The 23949-nt window shown below is 42.1% G+C and overlaps 2 protein-coding genes across 4 annotated transcripts in view; one reads left to right on the top strand and one right to left on the bottom strand.

The window, feature by feature from the left end:
- Positions 1-1761: 1761 nt before the first annotated feature.
- On the bottom strand, positions 1762-16847 carry LOC309379888 (betaine--homocysteine S-methyltransferase 1). Its single transcript, XM_081929434.1, has 8 exons — positions 16690-16847; positions 13352-13484; positions 10312-10430; positions 8933-9124; positions 7727-7874; positions 6918-7100; positions 5289-5517; positions 1762-3679 (listed from the first exon to the last, which is right to left on the bottom strand). The coding sequence occupies exons 1-8, from the start codon at positions 16723-16725 to the stop codon at positions 3487-3489; spliced, it is 1233 nt and encodes a 410-aa protein (XP_081785560.1). The 5' UTR covers positions 16726-16847; the 3' UTR covers positions 1762-3486.
- Positions 16848-17941: 1094 nt separating this feature from the next.
- Positions 17942-23949, top strand: part of DMGDH (dimethylglycine dehydrogenase) — a 38177-nt gene continuing 32169 nt past the window's right edge. Inside the window, exons 1-3 of one of the 3 annotated variants that reach the window (XM_081929359.1) lie at positions 17942-18139; positions 20599-20767; positions 23501-23599. In XM_081929359.1, coding sequence (XP_081785485.1) covers positions 18033-18139; positions 20599-20767; positions 23501-23599 — 375 coding nt within the window. In that variant the 5' untranslated portion in view covers positions 17942-18032. The remainder of the gene's footprint in view (positions 18140-20598; positions 20768-23500; positions 23600-23949) is intronic. The other 2 variants (XM_081929358.1, XM_081929357.1) reach the window with 2 other exon arrangements.

Raw genomic sequence — 23949 nt, 5'->3', positions numbered from 1 at the left:
TTTTTAAAAAATACTATATATAGAAACAGTCACACTATTGTTTATGGCCATGCATAGCTTAAGGAAAAATTTCATGTGTGTTTTAATAAAAAAACCTGTTTCACATTTTGTTTGGTTTAATTCACTTTATTGCCGGCTGAATGGACATTTTATATGTAATGGAAAAGTTTCTCAAGTTGAGTGGATGTGGATTATCATGACTGCTTAATGGAGCATTCTTCTGAGGCAGCCATCTATTCCAGTTTAATAAGCAATTCATGTTATTTACTCTTGCTCAGAGACATTAGTGAGGAAGAAGCAGGAACAGCATTCCATTGTTACTATTAACATTCACTTGTAAATGTTTTCCCACTTGAAGGCTCTCTAAACAGTGGATTAAAATACAGTCAATGTAAAGCAAAGAACCTGTGGACCACCATATATTGTTGGACTCTAACTCCCATCAGCCCCATTCAGCATAGCCAATGGCCAAGAATGAGGGGAGCTGGAGTTCAACATCTGGAGGGACACAGGTTTCCCCACCCCTGATTTAAGGAGCATATATTCCTAAGGACTGTTTATTACCATGTATATTACCAGAACAGAACACCCTTATGCCCAACCTAAAGGCTGCCCCAGAGAATTGTGAGACGGTGTTATATGATTTCCCTCAGCCAGCTCCTCCTTGTGGAGAAAATAAAGAATGATTCCAAATACCTTAAATGTGTGTAAAGGCAACACAAACTCTTCAAAATAACTGCTGCAGAAATGCCCTATTTGGCTTCCAGGATGTGCAGCAAATGTTCAATTCTCAGCGGATGGTTAACTGAAAACATTCAAGGCTTGAAAACTTGTCTGTTGCTATTATTTTTAAACAAACTATGGTTGCTCCAGAACACCCTGGCAAAGCATCTTCTTGGACACAAGATACAAGTGAAGTAAAGTCCTAGATTCAAGTAGTTGACGGCTAAAGTATCAGACTATTCCTTTTGGACACCAGTGACAAAGAACAGGAATGATATACAGTCAAACCTCGGCTCCCAAACGCCTCCGTTTTGGAATGTTTCAGCTCCTGAACGCCGAAAACCCAGAAGTAAATGCTCCAGTTTTTGAACATTTTTCGGAAACTGAACATCTGACACAGCTTCTGCTTTGAAGAGTTTGGATTTGATATTCCGCTTTATCACTACCCGAAGGAGTCTCAAAGCGGCTAACATTCTCCTTTCCCTTCCTCCCCCACAACAAACACTTTGAGGTGAGTGGGGCTGAGAGACTTCAGAGAAGTGTGACTAGCCCAAGGTCACCCAGCAGCTGCATGTGGAGGAGCGGAGACGCAAACCCGGTTCACCGGACTATGAGACTACCGCTCTTAACCACTACACCACACTGGCTCTCCAGAGTGCAGGAAGCTCCTGCAACCAATCAGAAGCCTTGGTTGTTGAACATTTCGGAAGCCGAATAGGCGTCCGGAACAGATTACATTTGACAACTGAAGTTTATCTGTATATATATTGTTACAGCTACATCTGGAGGGCCAGAACTTCCCATTCCGGCTTTATTGTTACAAGATTGATGCTGCCTTTTTTGTGTGTGTATGCACAATTACAAAAGAGTTCTATAATGTGTCGTGGAGAAGAAAGGTGGCAAGGCAAACATATTCAGGAAGAATATTCTGTGCCAAACGAAGCATGTTAAAACATTGTGTTAGGTACCTTTATTCATTTTTCTTAACAATGCACGTTTTAAATATAATTTCACTCTTAAAACAGCAAGACATTAGGGTAATTTGTAAATCTTTATTGGTATTAATACAGAACATTGCTCTTAGATATAAAAGAACTGAATGATGTCACATATAGGCCAATTCCCTCAGTATATAGCAGACATTAGTCATTTATTTAGCTATATCAGGCAAGGTGAGGCAAGCACCTTAAGTGGCAGGAACCACAGAGGCCAGCAGATTCCAATGTAGATCTTTATTTCCCCCCTTGTTCCTGATGTATATCTTCACTTAGCCCTTCTTCCCTGGCAAGGAAGGTGGTGCTATTTTGTGGTTTGCCTCAGGTGCCAAAATGTCTCAGGCCGGCCCTGAGCCACATGCCAGAAGATTTTCAGTTATTAAGGTTTTAACATGTGACCTTAGTTTCAGCGAGCAATGGAGATCTCCCTTTTTAAAAGCGGGTACCAAAGCCCTCATACGAGATTAGATGTAAGAAAGATTATTTCAACTTCTTAATCAGGTGCACCAGTGAAGTATATTGGAATGGATCAATCATGCTGAGTGGTGAAAGTAAATGTGATCAGCTTCCACAGATGCTACATGGTGAAGAAATATCTGCATAGTTATAGAGTGGTAACCAGTGGCAACTATCTATTGACAGAAGGAATTGGTCAGCAAAACAGGGAGGGTTTTTTTTTTGTCCATTTCCCCTTCCTGCATAGCACCTCTCAAAAAACATACAGGGGGGGGGGGAATCTGCCCTGAGGGGACCCCCCCAACCCTTGAGGCAGATTTAGAGAGGGCATGGAATTTAGGGGTCAATTAAATGGCCCCCTCCCCATTCCACTGGTGGATTATTTCAGTACCATCGCTTTTGGATACCACCCACAGTCTGGGAAGCGAAGCAGCTCAAGAGGAAACTTCATTCATGATCTATATAAGACTTCTTGCTAATTTGTAATGGAAAAGCCAAGTGGATTTCATACATTTCCAGAAGTTACATGTTTGGATTTCACATGCAGAAAAGAGTTTTATATTCTTGTATCTTCTTTACATTTTTCTGTTTCTAATTGGGACTGTAAATAACCCTTTTTAATTAACTTTTCTTTTTTTAATGCAGAATAATTTTTAGCTTAATTTGATCTCCTGCAATATGCATTTAGACATCGCAATGGCATCTCAGGCCTGGGAGAATAAAACCAACAAATATTTTGAAAATAGTCTGCTGTTTATCAGAAATATTTTATTTTTAAAAATTATATAATTGCAATGATTTAAGCTATTCTTATCCTGAGAAAAATATATCTTTCCAAAATAAGTATTCATCTCTTTTAGCTTTCATAAAGAGTGCTATGATTATAAGGGGGGAAATAGAAGATAAAGCTTCTCCATCTAAGATAATGGGCACAATCCATATAAAGTTCCAATTAACCCAAGTTCTTTGGTGAAATCCTAAGCACACTCACTAGGAAGGAAATTCTGTTAAATGCAGTGTGACTTATGAGAAAAGTTGCTTAGGATTGGACTATTTTACATGTAAGCATTAAATCCCAATTATTTCAATAGTATTAGAGGATGAACGTGCTCTGAATTGTGTGTACTGCAAATAAGTTGGAGTATTCAATAGAAGTGCAGCACATAGCATGGGCGCATTTTAATTTTTAAAAAGTGTTTTGAGATTTATTATACTTCCAACTTGCAATTAATAAATTCTGTCTGATCTTTCCATTGAGTTGTCAATTATACAGTGACATGCTTGTTTTTGCATAGACAAAATTGCTAATAATCTATGCTACAGTGCTGGATTTGAATTTCTGTCTTTTGAAGAGTTCTTTCTGCTGTTGTTCAGATGTTGCTTCTTTCTGCTGTATCAACTCAGCATCCCCTTTGGTCACCCCCCAGGCATCTGGCTTTGACAGTGAGGGGCAATATGGTCTTCCTGAAGCAGGCAAGAGATTCTCCCAGTATTCCTTCCTAGCCCTAGGTTAAAAAAGGGACAAATCCTATTCAATATATTTTTAATCAAAGAGGGATACAGTACGAGATATTTTACAAAATGTTTTAGCATGTAAATCAACAGATTGTCATAGAATAATTTTGGTTGTAAACCTAACAGTGCAAAGGATTGTTTTAATAACTTAATTTAAGGTGTTCTACTTTTAACTATGGCTCACTATGACGCCTCTGATTTTACATACCCATGAAAAAGAGGACCTGTCCTGGAAAAAGAGGATATGTGGCAACCCTGACTTGCCAGAGGGATTAATAGTGTAATCATTCAGCCAGGACAACTGAGATCTAGCACAGAGGGCCTCAAACACTTAAGGGGGCACATTGGTAGTGCTGTATTGTTGCTAATTCTCCCCACTCCACCTCTCCAAGGATATTGAGGCATAAAACCCTAACATATCACTTCTGGAATACAGGTGCTTTTGAAAGGGTTATATGCATATTTCCTAGTTTCTTTTCCTCCTAAGGCCAGGTCAAAAATAACACTGACATATATAATATAGTGAAGAGGGGGAGGGGGCTAAAATGAACTTTGTAGCCCCAGGCATATGAATAGCAGGTTTCCAGAAATCTCGACTATAGCTTTAAACATTGTTGAATGTTCAAAGGCAGCACATTGTTGAACTTCAAAGGCAACCTATATAATGATTGCAATGTAAGACATTTAAATGAGGTTTCAGGACCTCAGACAACCTTCACAACCGTGATACAGATATATGCTGAACTTTATAGTGGCCCTCTGGCTTAGCTGCAACAAAAAGGAAGGCAATACCACACAATAACAAAAGAATCCTCAACATTTTGTGTCAGGGAGGGAGAATATTTGGAAATCTAAGAAACTGCTATGAGCACCACAAAATACCCATTTCACAGAATGAAAGTGGTGATGCTCAGAACTGCCTCCACTCCCTGAAACAAAATCTCCCCAGGGGCCCAGCAACATATCTACATACAGCTCAAAACAAAGAAAACACAGACCCCCCAAAAGAGAAACCCCTGGCCTGAAATAAAACCCTCACAGGTTTAAAAAAAAAATTAAAAATTGGTAGGGACAGAAGGCCTTGATGGGCACTGCATTGGGCGCCTAAGAAGTAGTATGAACAGAACAAGTTTATTATGAAATTGATATTTAAATGTCCCAACATGTTTGGAGCATGAGGGGAAACTACATAACTAAGAAGCTAGTATTCTGATTGAATTCAGTCTCTCTAGCTTTACTATACATAGCAAATGCTTCCAGCCTAACATGAAAGGAACATGTATATCATCAGGAAATCTGAATGAAACTTTACTGTACAATGGCTGAATAACAGGTACTCTAGTAAACTGGAGGGTATTTAACTCAGTCACTGTATTGATCTAAATGCACATGTTTAGTAATATCCTGCATCCATTACTTCCATCTTGGTGTTTAGGTCTATAAAATTACTGTTCAAAACTGCTTGTGTGCATGGTTTTATACCATGACATAGAGTTCTAGTACTACTACCAAGAAATCTGCTATATGAAGCAATGCATTTCTGAAAAAGAAATATATATAGTGGGTTATTTTAGTATCAGAGTTAAAAATATACTTTACCTTGCTCTGACCCATGGTTTGGTATGCATGCTCAGTTCGCTCCCCCAGCTGCCATGTTTTTCAGAGGCTTGTGGTAAAAATCCTCTTTCAGGGGCCAGCTCCTCTGCAATTGCTCTGATGTGATATGGTTCAAACCCACAGCACCCTCCAATATATCGAACCCCCAAATTATAGGCCTCTCTTGCATATTTGTGAACATCCCATCTGGATAGAATTCTTGGCTCCAAAGCTGTAATGATATGTAATTACTTTAACTTCATTATTATCTGCACATTCGGTGATAAAAATCTGTGCAAAACACTACCATTGTCATCCAAATGTTTTACAAAATAGGTTTGTTTTCTTTAGACAGCGCTAACCAGGACAGACAATTGTGTATTCATTCACAACTATTTAGTTTGCAAACAGCAGCAAGGAGTCTCTCCAGGTACCATAAGGCAGAGCCACAATAGCCACTCTTGGGGAGCAAGTTTTCGGTTTCCAAACTGACTTTTCTTAGGTAGGGCTCCCTATTCCACAAAGTGATCTAAACAATTTTTTCAGCACTCTTTTCTAGTTCCAAGAATTACCTACATGTTTCCCCAACCAAATGGAATAGATCATCTGAGGAACAGGGAGATTCTATTTATTTATTTTTAATCCCCAGTTCAGCATGCAGGGTGGGAAGCTTTAAGCATACTGAGATGGGGATGAAAATCAGTAGCTTTCTCCTGCTCCTTAGATGATATTTGCAGATCATCTGGGAAGCAGATGGCCCAATTTCATCCCAGTCTCAGCACGGACATCAAGCCCAGCCCTATAACAGGATGAAAATAACACACACACCCCTCAGCTGATCTGCATGGTAACTAGCCCTATCTACTTTTGGGCTCTGCCCATGTATGAAATGTGAACCTCACATCTAATAGCTTTTTGCTGAGTAACGTGGTCTGTGGCCTGAAAAATGGTTCCTATTCTTGCTATAGACGTTTACCTGCCAGCAATCTTTAGGTTTAAATATTTAGACTCTGACCCTACTGTTTTAGTGTTGGATTTTATAATTAATCTAAGTAAAGGTAAAGGGACCTCTGACCATTAGGTCCAGTTGTGACGGACTCTGAGGTTGCGGCGCTCATCTTGCTTTATTGGCCGAGGGAGCCGGTGTACAGCTTCCGGATCATGTGGCCAGCATGACTAAGCCACTTCTGGCAAACCAGAGCAGTGCACGGAAATGCCGTTTACCTTCCCGCCAGAGCGGTACCTACTTAACTACTTGCACTTTGATGTGCTTTTGAACTGCTAGGTTGGCAGGAGCAGGGACCGAACAAATGGGAGCTCACCCCGTCGTGGGGATTCGAACCGCCGAACCCACAGCACCACCCGCATCCCTATAATTAATCTAATTGACTATAAATCACTCTTGAAATATGAATAGAATGAGGGTGCATTAAAAAAAAAATTAATAATACATTTTATACAATGCAACATGGCTTCAGTTCCAGACCAACTGTATGCTTTTGAAGGCAATGGGGCCTATTTCCAGTACATGGACTGGATATTTGATGTATACTGTATACTGCTATTTGATGTATAAGTGCTATTTTTCTCGCAGCTTCACGCTAAGAACAGCAGCAACAACAAAAGTCTTACCAAAAGGAAATTCAGGTAGATCAATGAACCCCTGCTTCCCACAGTCCGGAGTATGAAACGCAAGTGGCTGTGACATGAGGTGCGCTTTTAGCTTAGCAGCTGCCAAGCCCTCCTTCATGAGTTTCAGAGTTTTGAGGGAAGTAGCTGGATCAAAATGGCAGTTCACTCCAACAATAGAAGCACCTAAAGAACAAGATGTGAAGTGTTTCACAATATCTTTCAATTCAATGTTTTTAAACTAATGTGATCTGTGTATAAAGGGCCCCTTGTGATGTTATGGTGTTTTTTTATCTGCACTTTAAATATGCATGCATGGAAACAGACATAAATAGCAAAGTACTTATTGTCTTTGAAATGCTGGGAGCGTCAAAGTATGAGATCCACACCTTGCAGGACTGGGCTGAATGTACTCTAGACCTGGCGTGGGCAGACTTCAAGCTTGAGGGATTTGCTAAGTTCCCACCCACAAACCCAAAGTTCCCACCCACAAAACTAAAGTGGGCGACAGGGTCATTTGCAAAGCACTTGTTAAAATGCCATTTTTACTTTGAGCCTTAATAAAGCAGATTCGAAAATTTTAAAATAAAAAGTAGAACTATTTGAGTAATTGGTCCATTAGGGAGAATGAGGCAATGCCCCCCCCCCACAAGCTGGGTCCACTATGAGCCAACAGGCCTTCCCTTTCACCTTGCCCAATATTTTCCTACTCAAACATGCACCTACTTTTGCTGAGCTTCTTTCATCTCATTCCATATCGCTAATATTTTATAACTTGTATCACGATGGATACGTCAAATATAGAATCTTACCAGCGTTTACAAGTTTGACAGCACATTCTCCAGGTAATATGCCATGCATATCTCCTTCTGCACCAATGCAAAGAGTTGCTGCAACTGGAACCCCAGCTTCTTTTAAGGTTTCAACTGCCCACACAGCTTCTTCCACATGTTCAAAATACTAAAAAGAGATGAAAGGAGTAAGAGAGAGAGAGAGAGAGAGAGAGAGAGAGAGAGAGAGAGAGAGAGAGAGAGAGTGTTCAGAGCATAATGCTACCTTTGGTGTGAAAATGTGACAGAAACAAACAAAAGACTAAAAGAAAAAGTACTTTTTTAAAAAAATTGGGATACAATGCAAAAACCCCACCCCCTGACAAAAGGGCTTTGTGGAGGGTCAGAGCCATCGTTGCATCTGCCCCATATCTATGCATGGTGGCTGAAACGGAGGTGGACTACGATTAGCCCTGATCACTGCCGGAGCTCCAGACTGGCACATTGATCGACTCCACAAGGGGCCTAATGCCTAGCTCTGCTCCCTCCCCACCTTTGGAATGCTCCATATTTCAAGGCTTTCTGCTGCCCTCCAATGGCAAGAAGAATACCACCAGTGGGCCACTCACCTTCAGTTGGGAGACACCTTTGCTGAAGTCACTGCTTCCCCTTCCCAGCCCAGAGGAGAGGGAAATGAGGATTCCTGTTATTTTCTAAATATTCAAAACTTTCCCTCCAAAAATTGCATTTGCTGAGTATCTTTCGTCATATACTAAACTCATTTGTACCTCAGGGTATCTGTTTAAGGGTTCTACCAACCTACTCACTGAGCATCTATCCTGATTTGTTCATGTAAAATTTATGTGGAGGCTATATGATATCAGTTTATTGAGCATTCATTCTGATTTGTTTGTGCAGAGGCTAGGCCCAAGACATTGTTATCCCACACCTTCCAGCATTGGAGGGGGGGCTGAGGGGCACATGGCCCTGGGTACAAATTTCTGAGGGGTGCCCACCCTCAACTCTGGCACTCTTGGATGAAACAGATTTTCTAGATCCATTTCAATAGGGGTTTAGGCCCGGTTTTGGCATGCCTTGGTCACTCTTTGGGGGCAGGAGGGTTGCAAATCTGCAGAGCCCCATTGTGCAAGCAGTTTTTCAATTCACACAAACTCTGGATATGAACCTATCACAAAAGCCGTTTCCCCCATTATCACCACTTACTGTTTCCTTAATGGTTGCATTTACCTCTGCAATTAAGAAGTCCACATTTTTTTTAGTAAAAACCTCTAGCTGCTTTCGAAAGATTGATTTAACTTCAGCTTCACTCTTGCTACTTAAGTATGAAGGGGTTTGGCTGACGCCTCCAGCCACCAAAGCATCCCCTTCTTGAGCCACTTCTTTTGCAATATCACAGGCTGCTTCGTTTACTTTCTTGCCCTGATAATACAGAAATAGCATTAGTACGGACTTACACCATATACATACCTACACTTTTATTGTAGGAAAAATGAACACACGTTACATTTGTTGTCCAACTAAGATGTCTCACATTTTACCAATCATCACAGTACAGTTTCATAAGGGGGTGGTTTTTATTAGAGGACAGTGTAAATGTTTGCCTGCTTCGTTTTTGGGTCCAAAATAGTATCTTCAGAGGTCCCAAAAATATTTCCTGAAAATAACTCCTTCTAATCACAACATAAATATAGTTCGCCTCTCTTTGCTGCCATTGAGCCAGCCTGCTTCTGTTTTGGCAAAAGCAACTAACCAACCAACAATTAACTAGGTCTTCATCAGTAGTCCCACCCAGACAGTCAGGAATCATGCAGCAAATGTCATTTATTCTGTCACTCCTGACAAGCAAAGGTAATTTAGAGTGAGGACATGTGTGATCCTAACCAACTACCTAAAAATAGGCAAATGATCCTTAAAATATTGAAGCGGAGAGTGCCTCTCAGTGTTGACAAAAGTGTCTGTATCTCTTCTCTGGTTCTGTCCTGACATTGCTGACATGTTCTCAAGTGAGAGATTTAAAAGCACCTGAGGAAAATATTGGGGGGAAGGAATAGTTTTCAAGTCTGAAAGGTAACCACAGTGTTACGATATCTCTAAGGAGGAGCAAAGGACAAACTGGCCTCCAACTTTAGTTTCTAGATTAAAAAATAGTAATTAGGTTTTACTGAAAAATCAAACGAACATTCTTCTTGGCTATTCATGTCTTGCACATAATATGTCACACTATAAGGAGTTACTTCTGTATATAGGTATACAAACTTTTCTTTGTCACAATTAATTGATAAATTTAGCCCTTGTCAGCTCCTGTTTTCCACAGTATTAAACAACTTGAAAGTGCTTTGTGAGAAATAACTACAGTAAGAGTAACTAGCTTGCTTCTTTCATCTGACAGGCGGTGGTCCCTGTTTTTTTTGGAAGGTAATCCAGGCAGCATCTCTGTCATGCCATTTCAGTATACTAAATCTTCATATATTTTATTTCTATTTGAATTTTTAAATCTACATCTTTGAATTAATAAGTTATGTCTTGCAAAGATGACCCATGATTCTGCGTTGAGATCATGTAACTCTCCTTGTCAATAAAAATAAAAAGCAGTTGAAACTACTCACAGAATGTTTATCAGCTACATAGTTCCCCCTGTTTTCTAATTTGTCATCACTGGCATAAAAGGTGAATGTCTGTAAAACATTTGATCCAGCCCTGAGGAATTCTCGATGCAGCTGACGAACTGCAAAATGTTTAAACAAAACGAAGAGTCAAATATGATGTTAATATTGTGGCAGCAGCTCCTTTTACTTGGTATTGCCTTATCATGTTCCATTTTATTACCTACACATAGTGATTCGCTTCATTTTTAACTGAGTTGTTATACTGTTAAAAAGAAACACTCCCATTGATTTATTAATAAAGGGTATGCGTATTTAATCAATTAAAAAACCTGCACATTAATTTCCCAACTTGCAATTGGTACATGATTAATGCAAAAGGCATCTGAGACTCTTAAACCATTTCATTTGTAGGTCTGACAGTTGGACAAAATTGGATTTGAACCAGGAAGGTTTAAGGTTCATCTCTATTGTAGAGGTATCTTGGGAAAGCAAAATCACTCTCTCTCTCATCCTCTTTTTCCTGCCTGTAAAAATAAGAACAATGCTGACTTGAGTAGAAGTATAAATAAATAGGATTCATATGATAATAGCTGATGAAAGACTTCCAGGTAGATCTGAAGTTGCAAAAGAAAGGCACATTTTTTCCTTTCCTTAGAGTGCTATCCAGTGTTAGAAGTCTGTTCTCCACTACTGGATATTGTCTTTAGCCAATAAGCTATTTTTCCTTAGTCTACTGGTGCAATATGCAATAGCATTTTTAACAGGCAGTGTATCAAAAGTAGATTTTAAATGGGAAATGTGCCACCCACAACTACAATGAATTTATAGAGACAATAGAACACAGACAGCCAATGCAGTGTCCTCCCGATGTTACTGGATCCCAACCTCAATTGGCCGTAGTCAGCATGACCAAAGGTCAAGGATGATAGAAGTTGTAATCCAACAACACCTGCAGGGTAGCAGTGGTGTAGCGTGGGGGGTGCAGGGGGGGCCGGCCGCACCAGGCGCAACTTCTGGGGGTTAGGGTTAGGGGGCGCAAATCCACAGGTTAGGGGGTGCAAATTACTTGCCTTGCCCCAGGTGCTGACAACCCACACTACGCCACTGCAGGGTAGCCATGTTGGTATCCCTGCAGTGCAGGATACTTAATGTGCACAGGTAGGCCATTAATTACTTCTACTCGTTACCTCATTTAGGAAGCATTTTCTGTCACAATAAAAAGGACTTAATTCCAAGCACATGTGTTTATACTTATGATGCCAGAATAGCTGTCTCAAATCCCACAGCAGTTACTGTGCAATAGCTGGCACCATCCGCACTCTAACCAAAGGCAAGAAAAACAGGCTCTGTTTCTTCACTTCAAGACTGTTTGGTTTCCTATCCAGTTTCAAGGTCACATCTGACACACTGACACTCTGTCACCCCTCCCCCCCCATTTTGACCCATAAAAATGTAATTTAAGAATGATTTAAGGTCACATCTATTTCACACTTAGAACATTGTTTGCCTGACTGGTATGGGACTTTCGCAATACACCCCCGTTGTGAAATAGTTGTTTGTTGCATTTTTAAAATCTTGCCTTACTTTGAAGGAGTTGGAGTGATACATGGAAAATTGTAGTGGTGGACAGTAGTAGTAGCGTCAGGCTTAATTTCACTCTCCCCATACTGTGGCAGGGACAGTTTTGTCTTTGAAGAGGTATAGTAAAGGTAAAGGTACCCCTGCCTGTACAGGCCAGTCTTGACAGACTCTGGGGTTGTGCGCCCATCTCACTTAAGAGGCCAGGGGCCAGCGCTGTCCGGAGACACTTCCGGGTCACGTGGCCAGCGTGACAAAGCTGCATCTGGCGAGCCAGAGCCGCACACGGAAACGCCGTTTACCTTCCCGCTGGTAAGCGGTCCCTATTTATCTACTTGCACCCAGGGGTGCTTTCGAACTGCTAGGTGGGCAGGCGCTGGGACCGAGCAGCAGGAGCGCACCCCGCCGCAGGGATTCGAACCGCCGACCTTTCGATCGGCAAGTCCTAGGCACTGAGGCTTTAACCCACAGCGCCACCTGCGTCCCTTGAAGAGGTATAGGTTTTGCCAAATGTTTTTGAATATAAAGCTACTACTAAAAATGGTACCAGAACACCTAGTATTTGACACCGTCAGATATAAACAATGTGGTGGGGTACTACTGTTCACCTGACCTCCTGTTAGTTGCATCACTGCTGCTTACCAGGAGGTAGAGGGGTGAAGTGCTGGCAAAGCCTGCATGGTGCAAATGCAGAGGCAGAGCCAATCCAATACTCCCATCAGTGCATTTGCACCATAGACACTATCCCCCTCCTGGTAAATATCTACAATGTAATGACCGGAGGTCAGGTGAGCAGTGCCGTCCCACCACATTGTCTGCTACTTATAGAAGCAGAGGATAACCAAAGGACCACTGATTACATTAATATGGCTTTTTTGTGATTATCACAGTATTTGCTTGCATCCCCTTGTCTTTGTAAATCCAGGACCCCATCTTCAAAGACCTTCAGACACAGGATAACAAACAGTATACTTTAAATCCTTATTTTAAGGCAGTCCCGAAACTGCAAAAATATAAAAAGGTTAAATATTACTGATATAATGTTAAAGCAATATTTCTGTAATAACCAGTTCAAAGTGTCATAAAATACAAAATCAGGTATAAATCAGAAAATGTGCCCATTAAAGAGCCCATTAAAATTTGTTGAATAGAACCAATTTCCATTGGCCTGTGTGTTGTGCCCAACAGCTCCTATTTAGCTAAGGTGGACTGTGATTAAGTCCACTGAATGAAATGGGATGTGAACTAATTGCACCTGACTTATTCCACTGATTTCAAGGGGCATAAAGCACAGTCCTTTATAGCCTTACTCATTGTATTTAATGATGTTTACTCCCTAGTAAGTTTGTTTAGGGTCACAGCTTTTATCATGACTAACTTTATCAAGCATAGGGGTCAATGTGTATTCTACAACTGGGAATTTTACACAATTCATAATGTATACATTGCAGATTAAACTAACCTGCCTCTGGGTGTTCTAGAGCAGCTTCTGGAGTCCAAGGCCCAGCTTTTACATATCCCCTCTTTTCGAGAGCAATGACAAATCCTCCATCACCAATCACAATTTCTCCAGCATCTAGACGTTCAAGAATACCCTAGAAGAAGAAGAACTACATAGTGTTCATATAATATTTTAGAACGTTCATCTAAAACGTCTGCAAGCAACTTATATCTGAAAACATATACATAAATACATTATATTATGGGGAGGAGAAAAATCATAAAAGACATTAACATTTCATACAATGTATAAAGTTAAGCCGCTGGTCTTCCTGGGGTGCAAGCCTGGGCAGTGTGTATGGAGGTCCTGGGATGCCTAGACAAGACCCCACTTGTTGGTGTGGTCCAAAGGAAAGCAGAGCAATATGTCTGATTCCAGCAGGGCAGCAGGAGTTGCCAGAAGGAAGCGTACAAGGCACCATCCACTCCTCTTAAGTCTCCATAATGGATTTGTGTAGAGTTTACTCCTTAGCCTTATCTTCTCCACAAGATATCACACAAGGCAGCAGAGGTTTAGGATCAGAGTTTTCATTCTCTGAAAGTAGATGGGCTACTTTCCTAAGTTGATGAGCCCCATATGCCCCTAATTTCCCTCTACAGGATATGCAGAAGCTGCCTTCTTGACCGTTGGACCCACTATTGATCTTGTCCCCTCAATCCGCCGCAGTCTGTCTTTGCATGTAAGGGAAGTCCCTAACTTGCCAAGGGTTTGAGACTCATCGGCTACCTTCATCTGGTTTAGCTTGCCAGTTGAAGCTATTCCTGAAGCTGTCGCATACTGGCAGCTTCTAGGAGCCACAGATGAGAGCTGAAGAAACTTTGTAAGATTCCACTGGTAGATTGCAATGTAGAAAGCAGCTACCATCAACCATGCCAACACATCTGTCTTAATTCTCTCTGTGTGTGCTAGTTTTATAGCATTCCCACTGATAAGGGAATGCTTGCCAGGAGGACTATGCCAAGTTTATTACTCAACCCTCTGAAACTCACACAAAGTCATTTTGCGTCACTGCATTTATTCTTTAAATGCAGGACTGTTACAACAGCCACTAAATTCACCAGTTGTGTGCTGGGTTCACAGAGCACAATTTTTTAACTTGCAATGGACTAGCTACTTTGAATCTGCACGACAAAAACTACAGGAAATATGTAGATGGTCACATTCAGCTTCCAGGATGGAAATTCATGATTTCAGAGGACTATTGAGACCCTGATAGGTCAAAGGAACTCAATCTTCACCCTTCCTGGCACTTTATTATCACCACTTCTTGGAAATCCTCTCCATTACAGCAACTTCATATATATATTTATAAAAAATTATTTGTACAAAATATTTTATTACTTTGTCTATAGAAACATATCTGGTAGTTATTATGGGCCTAAAAGGAAAAACAATATTTGCATTCTGTAAAATACCTAGTCTGGAGGTGATTCTAACCACTGACGGCATTTATAGTATATCATACTAACACCTCTTAGGCGACCAGGTAGACTTGAACCTATTTGTGTCGTATATTGGTTTTTATATCAAGTCTCATCCATCTAGCTCAGAATTTTCTACACTGACTGGCAGTGGTTTGCAGGATTTCAAGGAGTAGTCTTTCTTAGTTCCACTTGGATATCCTGGGGATAGAAGCTCCTATACTAAACTATGCCCTTCCCTAAGACAAGGTGTCATTTTGGGTTATTACTCCCTTACGTGCTTGATGGCAGATCCTGTTCAAAGTATTATTTCCCCTTGAGTATGTAATACTATTTATTAGGAAAAAGTTTGCTGACAATTGCCTGGGCTGCCATCTGAACGGCTCTTTTTGTGATCCCTCAGTCATAGTTAACTGAGGCACTAGTGACAGCTGTCCTGTGTTTCTTTTCATAGCTGCAGTGACAGTTGCTGTTGAATCTCAGACTGACCTCTCCCTAAATGTCTGTGCCCCCTTTTTTATTAACCGCTTCATGATTTACCAGACCTGCTTCATAAAACTCAGCTTCTGAAGTGAAGACAGTGTGAAAAGTGTCTAACAGTGCACATGTTACACACTACACTTGCCCATATGTTCTAGGAACATATAATCTGGACGCTAACATTTTTTAAACAAATCTGATAGGCATTGCATTTCCCTATCACCAAAAAGTTCACCCTTCCGTTAGGAAACAGCTGTTCTGGAATGGGGCACATTGCCTTTCTTGCTTAAGTAAAAGTTTTACAGAAGTTTCCACCAAATGCTTTGCCAGGTGTTGGTCACACACATAACTCCATAGCTATGCACACATATATACTCCATTCTCCAACATGCATATTATCCATAGGTCTAATATTTAAGGGTACTTTTACCTCTCCTATTAGGTTTTAGTCATATACACGATCAAGCAACAGTAACACAAATATTTGAAATCACACGGAGTAACGTTTATGAAAGCAATTAACAACGAGTCTTCTAGTGAAGCTTTCTAATGATGATGAAGATTCATATCTGCGGGACTGCAAATTTACATATTCATGGCATAGGAAGTGACCCAACAATTCTGACTGATTACATTTTTATGCAGAATCCTGGCCAAAGCATGTAAAAAGTGTATCTATCTAAATCAGTATCACATTCAGTTGTTCCAAATGCAGAAAACACACTTTGCTATCATACTGAACATTCCCATAGCAATGTGAATAATCAGATTTATACACAAAATGAATGAAAAGTCCTGAGATATAAAAAAATTGTCAGAACCAGGTGCCCCTGGCTTCAATACGCCTCCTGGCTTACACTCAACAGCCTCTAGGGCAGCTGAGATAGTTAAGAGTGTAGACCAGTGGTTCCCAACCTTTTTTTGGCCATGCCCCACCTAAGTATCTCTAAAATCCTGGTGCCCGCCCCCATATAATTCTTATTATTCGAAAAGTGAACTCCTATTCAAGTGGAGGAAGCCTAAAAGGCCATTCACTGTTAATAACTCATTCTCGAATTGCCCCCCTTAAAAATCAAATTGCTCCACGTTGGGAACCACGGGTGTAGACCGAGGTGTCTATTTCTATACCTCAACTCGTGGAGCGGACTTTCACCTTTGACCCTCTTGAAGCCCCCAGGGTCTGCCTATTAGCAAAGCCACAAACGACCCCTCTCTCGCTCACAACTTTTCTATGTTCTTTTTCTCGATGACGCCTTGCAGGAGATAATAGACCACCTCTTGCCCGAACCCTCCGAAGGCAGAGAAAGGTCTCTAAGGTTGGCGGCTCTATTACACCTCGGGGCTTCTCTTCACAACAAAACCAAAAAAGCAAGAGCTCCAAGCAGCCGGCGGCTTTACCTTCTTGTTTTTCGGGGTCCCTCCAATAGGTGCCATGATCCGCCGCCCTGTCGATCCTTGTCGGAAACTGCACTTTCCCTGCTCTGCCGCCGAGACAAACAAACGCAGCGCGCCCCAGCGAAGAGGCACAGAGAGCGCAACAAACCGCTCGCGCGTTTTATATCCTTGGGAAGGGGCGGCCGGCGGTGGGTGGATCCTGAGCTGGACGTCGATTGGAGAAAGAGGCGTCTCGATATAGCTGCGTTCGCCCGGGCAAGACCCTGCTCGGACTTGCTCCTTTCTGCGAAGGGCGAAAAGTAACGGTGCCTCGAGAACTCAAGCACCGGATAACGTCTCTCTCACTCTCGAAGCAGCAGCAGTGTAGAATCACGGCTACTTAAACGCTCCATACATTTAAAGCGCCACTTCGAGCATTTGGCAACTCATAGCTACCTATAAATAATTGTTAGGGTGTTAAGCGCTAACGGCGCAGCATTTTGCCTCGCATGCAGCAGGTCCAAAGTTGGGGAAAACTAGTGACTGAAACCCTGGGCAGCCGCTGCCAGTCAGTGTGGACAATACTGAGCAAGATAGACCGATGGTGCCGCTCAGTATATGGCAGCTTCCTACGGGGTGGGAGGAAGCAATGCTTCAAATTCCCAAGTAATTCCCCTCGCCTCCCTCCAGCGCCTAGTCCATGGGTGCCACAGATGCATCATATTTTTCAGTGTGCTATTAGAAGCTGGCTTCCAACGGCCATTTTCAGGATTTCGTGTATACTTCCCAAGGTTTTGAGATTCCTCATTGCAGGAAGCAAGTCATTTTTCCTAAACCCCACCCAAATATTTATCTTTACCGGGTTTAAAAACATGGACCCCCTACAATGGGTGGGAGGGGGCGCTTTTTAAAGCACTTTTTAAAATACGAAAGAGTTGGTCTTAGGTTTGATTGCGCCTCCACCGCGTTTCGGCTCCCCTCACGGCGCCAGTGTCGTTTTCTTCCTTAACTTCCCTCAAGCCTCAGTTCTTGTCTCCTCGCCCTGACACCCGCATCCCTAGCTCCCAAGAAGCCATTTCGGCGGGGGGAACCCATCCAGCAATGGCTCCCTTTCCCCCACCCCTCAAAGGGAGAAAGGTTTAAAGATAACAACAACACCCCCATAAGCTGCTCTTTCGCCTTCGAGGGGCGGTCCTGGTTCCCTCCGCCGTGGGGATTGGCCGCAGAGTGAGCTCTGCCAACTGGAAAACGACGGCTCAGCCTGTCTGTCTTGTGGGGAGCAGCGGGAGCGGGGTGCACATTGGGAAGGAAAGAGCCTCGGCTGGCCGAGCCACCATCTCCTGAGACAGACAGAGAGAGAAGAAGCCATGCTCCGGGGAGCTCTGCGGTCGCTCCCGCCAAAGCTGTGGGGCAGGGAGCCCGCCTTCTCGCTCCCTGCTCGGCCTTTTGCCTGCAGCCCGACCACTGAAAGGTGGTGAGTCCAGCTTCAGGCTCTTGCCTTCACTTCTTGTCTAGCGTCGCTGGCCGCGTTATTCTCGAGTCTGGCCTCAAATAAAGGCTGGTTCTGTGTGCACAGGCAGCCAAGCTGCTCTGTGGTGTTGGTGTCCCAGACCCGAGATTGGGAAGTTTTGGGGTGCTCCTGACTTAAAAAGGGGTGTTTTTCCTATTTCGTGAAATTGGTCTGAGGCAGAAAGACTTTGGGTTGCGTTTTACATGCGTAAAATTTTTAAAACATAGCAGGGTGAGGATGCACTGAATTACACCTGAACAAATTTAATGTAGATCCTGTGAGAAGTCAAATTAATATTTAGTTACATTTTTTATTATATTGTTCCTTCACAGAGTTCAGGGTAGCATACATTGTTCTTTCATCTTCACAACAGTGGAGAGAAACTCGCCCCTTTTTCACCTGGGAAGCTTTGTGGTTGAATAAGGATTGGAACCCAGGTCTTAATGTCCTAAGTCGTTTCTAAAAGACCACTTGCCTTTGATCCATTCTTGGCATACTTAGAACTCTACAAAATTGCCTTTTTCTCCTCTAACAGTGTCTATGGAGGCGTTTTGGGGGTGCATTTGTGTGCATCCTGTTGTAGCCCATATTTTGTAACTCCTATGCAGGTGTGAAATGCCTTAGCTAAAAAGGTAAATACTTTCTCCAAAATCCTTGCATGTTGGTGACACTGAGATGTCCCTCCCTCTCCACATCCCACAACTATAACCTTTGTGTCTAGAGATCAACCAAAATTGAGAGAGGTCCATTCTGTGTCCATTCCCACATGGTGTATCATTAATACACACTGAAAGGTAAACACAATTGAAGACTTTTGAACATTAAATTGGTGTACCTCAGCTCAATATGGAAGCTGCCTTTAGGGTGAATGAGCCTGTGAATGGTTGTGAGTAGTGAACAGTGGTGGCTGCTGCTCACTTGAGCTGGTAGGGCAGTGGGCAGGGCAGCTAACAGCAACTGGAGCTAGGGTTAAGCAGAGCCAGAGGTCACAAGAGGCAAGCTCACTTAATCCAGAAACACACACTGGGCACTTCTAGACTGTCGCCATTGTATAACCTCCCTGCCAAAAGAATAAGAATGAATGCTCAATAAATAGCTCCATAAACATGTACAAACAGACAGGGTCAACCCAATACATTTTGGAACCTGAGGTGAACCACCAAATGGTGCCCTCCTCTCCACCAAGAAAAATTGGGGTGATTGAAGACCTACATCAGGAACAAAGGAGGAATAAAGATCTATATCAGGATCTGCTGCCCCTGTGGATCCTGCCGCCTGAGGCAGTCATCTCACCTGTCCTCATGGGTGAGCTGGCCCTGCAAACAAAGCAGGATGAAAGCTCAGTAAGTAGGTTATATGGAAGCAAACACAGAGTTGACACATACACAAGTGAGTGTGTGGCAGGGGAAGAAAGCAAGGCTGGGGACTCGGAGGACAAATGGAGATGTTGAAGGCAGGCAGGGGGTTCTGCATGGCACTGCAAGAAAGCGAGTCTTTCCCTCCAGCACGGAAACCAAAAATCTTGTTGTGGCTCCTTGCCTCTTCTTTAAACAAAAGTGGCACAACCTGCCTGCTCTTTCTGCTGCTTCCTACCCAGTGTCTGGAATGGTATGTTAACTAAGATTTGCAGCAACGGCAGCAGCAGTGTGATTAGCTGAAAGCATTCTGAGTGAATCCTTGTTTTGCAACCTGGATAAAATGGGAGGGGAATATTTTGAAGCGCTCTCAGCGGATTGGTAGTGGGTATCATTCTGAAAGGAACGGTGATATGAATAGAATCATTGAATTGTAGAGCTGGAAGGGACCATGAGGCTCATCTAGTCCAACCCACTGCTATGCAGGAATCTTTTGCCCAACATGGTGCCCAGACCCACAATCCTGAGATTAAGAGTCTCATGCTCTACCAGCTGTGCTATGATTTTGCACAAAGTGCAGCAAATAAGTCTCATAATTGGCTAGCTGTTTTCATTCTCTAGGAAAGAAGGGCATTTGATTTTCATTCTCTAGGAAAGAGGGGAATTTGATAATTTATTTATTTATTTTTTATATAATTTATTTTTTAAACTGAGGCTTCTTTCACTCTGCCATCTTATGGATAACAATATACTTCTTGAACTATTTATGTAAAATACATAAGAAATACAGTACAGTGGTACCTCGGGTTACATACGCTTCAGGTTACAGACTCCGCTAACCCAGAAATAGTGCTTCAGGTTAAGAACTTTGCTTCAGGATGAGAACAGAAATCGTGGTCTGACAGTGCGGTGGCAGCAGGAGGCCCCATTAGCGAAAGTGGTGCTTCAGGTTAAGAACAGTTTCAGGTTAAGTACGGACCTCCGGAACGAATTAAGTACTTAACCCGAGGTACCACTGTATATAAAAAAGGCAAAGAAGCAAGATTCCTGTTTCTATGTTTTTCCTAGGGAAGAAAAACCTTCTATAGAAGCAAGATGGAAAGATGCAGCAGAAACAGTAATTATTGGAGGTGGTTGTGTTGGTGTGAGTCTTGCTTACCACCTGGCCAAGGCTGGCATGAAAGACGTACTTCTGTTGGAAAAGTCTGAACTCACTGCTGGATCTACATGGCATGCAGTAAGGGAAAGTTCTGACATATTAAATATGAAACAAGCCATCTGATTTCTAGTTGCTTAGATAATAACAATTTCATAAATTATATAATTATTGTCATTCTAAATATAGCCTTTCGCAACTCATTAAATTGTCTCTCATAAACACAGTGGAAATTTGCATAGAGCTGATTAATTACTGATGCTTATACTATGGGAGTGTGACAGAATAGCTCATCCATTGCATGTTTGGCAATTGAAGTTGGGCCTTGCAAATGCTACCATTATAGCATGTAACCTAAGCAAGCGGAAGCAGGTTTTTAAAAAAACCAAACTATCATGTTTAGTTACAGCTCCTTGTCAAGAGGTACACCTCTGTGTCTTCTGAAGCAGCAAAATCCTTCTTGTACCACCTGCATTTTTCAGGAAGATTGCTCCCCACCCATACAACTGAAGCCAATAGAAGCCTTTTTGCAACACTGGGGTTTTTTTTTGCAGGGGAGGCACAGCACACAAGGAGGAGAGTCGTAGACCTTTATTCATCGTCTGCAACTTCCCTGCAAAAAGATGCCCCATGCCACAATTATGCATGAAAAAGGCAATTATTGCTTCCAATAGAGGGCTTTTTAAAAGATTAGTTACGGAGGGGCGGGGAGGCTGAGGGACGAGAGATCTGCAGGGTGGATGAAGGGGCCCCAGGGGGTGTATCTGACCCATGGATAGGGATGTTCAAGAATTCCTAAGAAAACAGAAACAGGAGTGGCAATTGGCAGTGTTTGCTTATTTTCCCATGTCTGGAACAGAAATCAATCCAGCAAATGTGTTTAGCATTCAGTGTTGTTGTTGTTGCTTTCAGCCTGCAAGCAATACGTAATTGATTACCTTCCCCTCACATTTTCATTGTGTTTCCTTTGCACTGAAATGAATGGGGTGGAATAATGTAACGACAACATAATTTATATAATTAATTACACGTTAGGTAATTTCACTACAGTTGACAGCAAGACGAATAGCATAGTTTTTGGCAGATGATGACTACAATGGAGTGGAAGCAGCACTGCCTGCCTACAAATACAGGAATGGAAAACAATGCCTTCTTACATCACTACGTATAGACCAGTAATTCCACATCTCTGAAAGTGACAGGACTCCAATGTTTGACCTGAGTTAATGTCGTATCTTAATTCTGCCTCTGCCTTGTTAAGATTGCATTGAATGGTGAAAAACTCTTACACTGATTTAATGGAGAGAGGAAGACCATTTGGCAAGGTTCCCTGCATATACTGACCATAGCATTCACAGAAAAACAATCTATTTATATTTCTGTAGTTATGCAAGGCATTCTGCTCCATGTGGGAATTACAGATTAGTAGCTGGATCCATATTACGCAAACTGTGCAGTGACCTAGCTAGTTACCAAGAAGAAGTTGTTTTCAGTAGCTTGCAGCCTCAGGGTAATCCTAGATATCATATCGTGTGTCAGTGGTGGTGGCTGTAGTAAAGCCAAATTAGACATTACTAACATGTACCGTATCTGCTGAAGTGGTATACATTTCTAGTCACCTTGCATATTCATATACTATTGTAAATTATCAGAGTAGCACTTGATAGGCTTTATGAAATATAGTGACTCTTTCTCAAATTTTGTGTGCATAGTTCTGCACAGTGTGTCCTCCCAAGACCCAACTTCAGTGTGTATTTTGGTTCCATAAGTTCCTTGAGCATTTGATGCTGTTCTCAGCATTTGTTTCTCAAGCTGTGTTGATGTGCTTGCCATTGAAGTTTTAGGCTGAAATCAGATACATACTTAGCTGAGAGTAAGTCGCATTGAACTCAGTGAATTCACTCAGTGTTAACCACTTAAGTGATTATGATTAGATGAGCTTCCTCTGGCTTGCTTCATAATTAAAGCTGTTTCAGACTTTGAGAAAACTCAAGTTTTCCCAAGAATTTTCTGAGAATGCTCAGAAAGATGCTGGGGCCAGTGGAGCTCTCCATTAGCTCTCTTTTATCGCTAATTCTCCATCCCAAACTTAGGCATCAAAGTGGTGAGGGAATTGGTCTAGGCTGGCAAAGCCTATTGCAGATGTTTTGAAACACTCCTGCAGTATTGATATCACTGAGGATATTGTTCATAGAGAGATAAGTATAGCTCTAAGGTATGAACAAGTAAAACAAATCTGATGGAAAGAAAAACCTTAAGAGGGAAAATCCTTACCTCCGCCTCGCCCCCCAACCCAGCTCCATAATAATTCAGTGGCATGGAACATTGAGGGACTAAGAGGGGGGAAACTGGGTGGAAGGAGTATAGAGTAAAATGGCTAGAACTGAGAATAGAGAAGCATAGATACGTAGAAGGAACTGTCTCAGTGTTCAAATAGGTCACTTCTTGGTTCTCACAGAGAAGCTCTTTTTCATTTTTCCCAGGGGTGGAAGAGAGAGTTGCTCATAGATGTTAATGGAGAAATTAAATAATTTAATGTAGCAGGGATTGGGCACAAATGTGTCTTTCTCCACCCTCACCTCCATAAAACACCAAATGTTGCAGTGGTGGAACAAAATTGTCTCCACGGAGTGGGGAGCTCAAAAAGGCTCAGTGGGGGACCCAACATGCTTAGTGGGGAAGGGGGAGGAAAACAGGTAAGTGGGGGTGGAGTGGGGTGGAGCGGCTGGAACCATGAACAGAAGCATTCCACGCTGCAATGTTTTGTTGAAGACACCCCCATTTGTATCCTATTTTTTTGTTCTTTTTTAAAAGGCAGGTTTGACAACGTATTTCCACCCTGGAATAAATCTGAAGCAGATCCATCACTACAGCATCAAGCTTTATGAACAATTAGAAGATGAGACTGGACAGGTGTGTATCTTTAAATATATTTATTACAGATCCAAAATCTTGTGAAATACAGCATTCTGCACAAAGCAAGAACATTTTGCATGCCTGGGGTTGTTTAGCAACTTTAGACACTCCCCAATGATTGCTCCCAGTGGCTTCATGTAGATTTTAAAAAGCACTGAAGACAACATAGTGCCCTTTGGCACACTATAGCTCAAAAGCCAAGGGGCTGAGGTCTAGATAATTGTCCAGGAATTATTGCAGCTGCATCAACCACAGCCCTCTCAATACCTCCCCCCAAAGGGGGTATTTGTGACCAGGTGGTAGTTGTTAAATATTGCTGAGTCTAGGGTGGGTTTTTACAGGGGTGG

The sequence above is a fragment of the Podarcis melisellensis genome, assembly GCF_964234715.1.
Source record: "Podarcis melisellensis genome assembly, chromosome: 11".
NCBI classification, from domain to species: domain Eukaryota; kingdom Metazoa; phylum Chordata; class Lepidosauria; order Squamata; family Lacertidae; genus Podarcis; species Podarcis melisellensis.
This window is presented reverse-complemented; position numbering and strand designations above follow the sequence as displayed.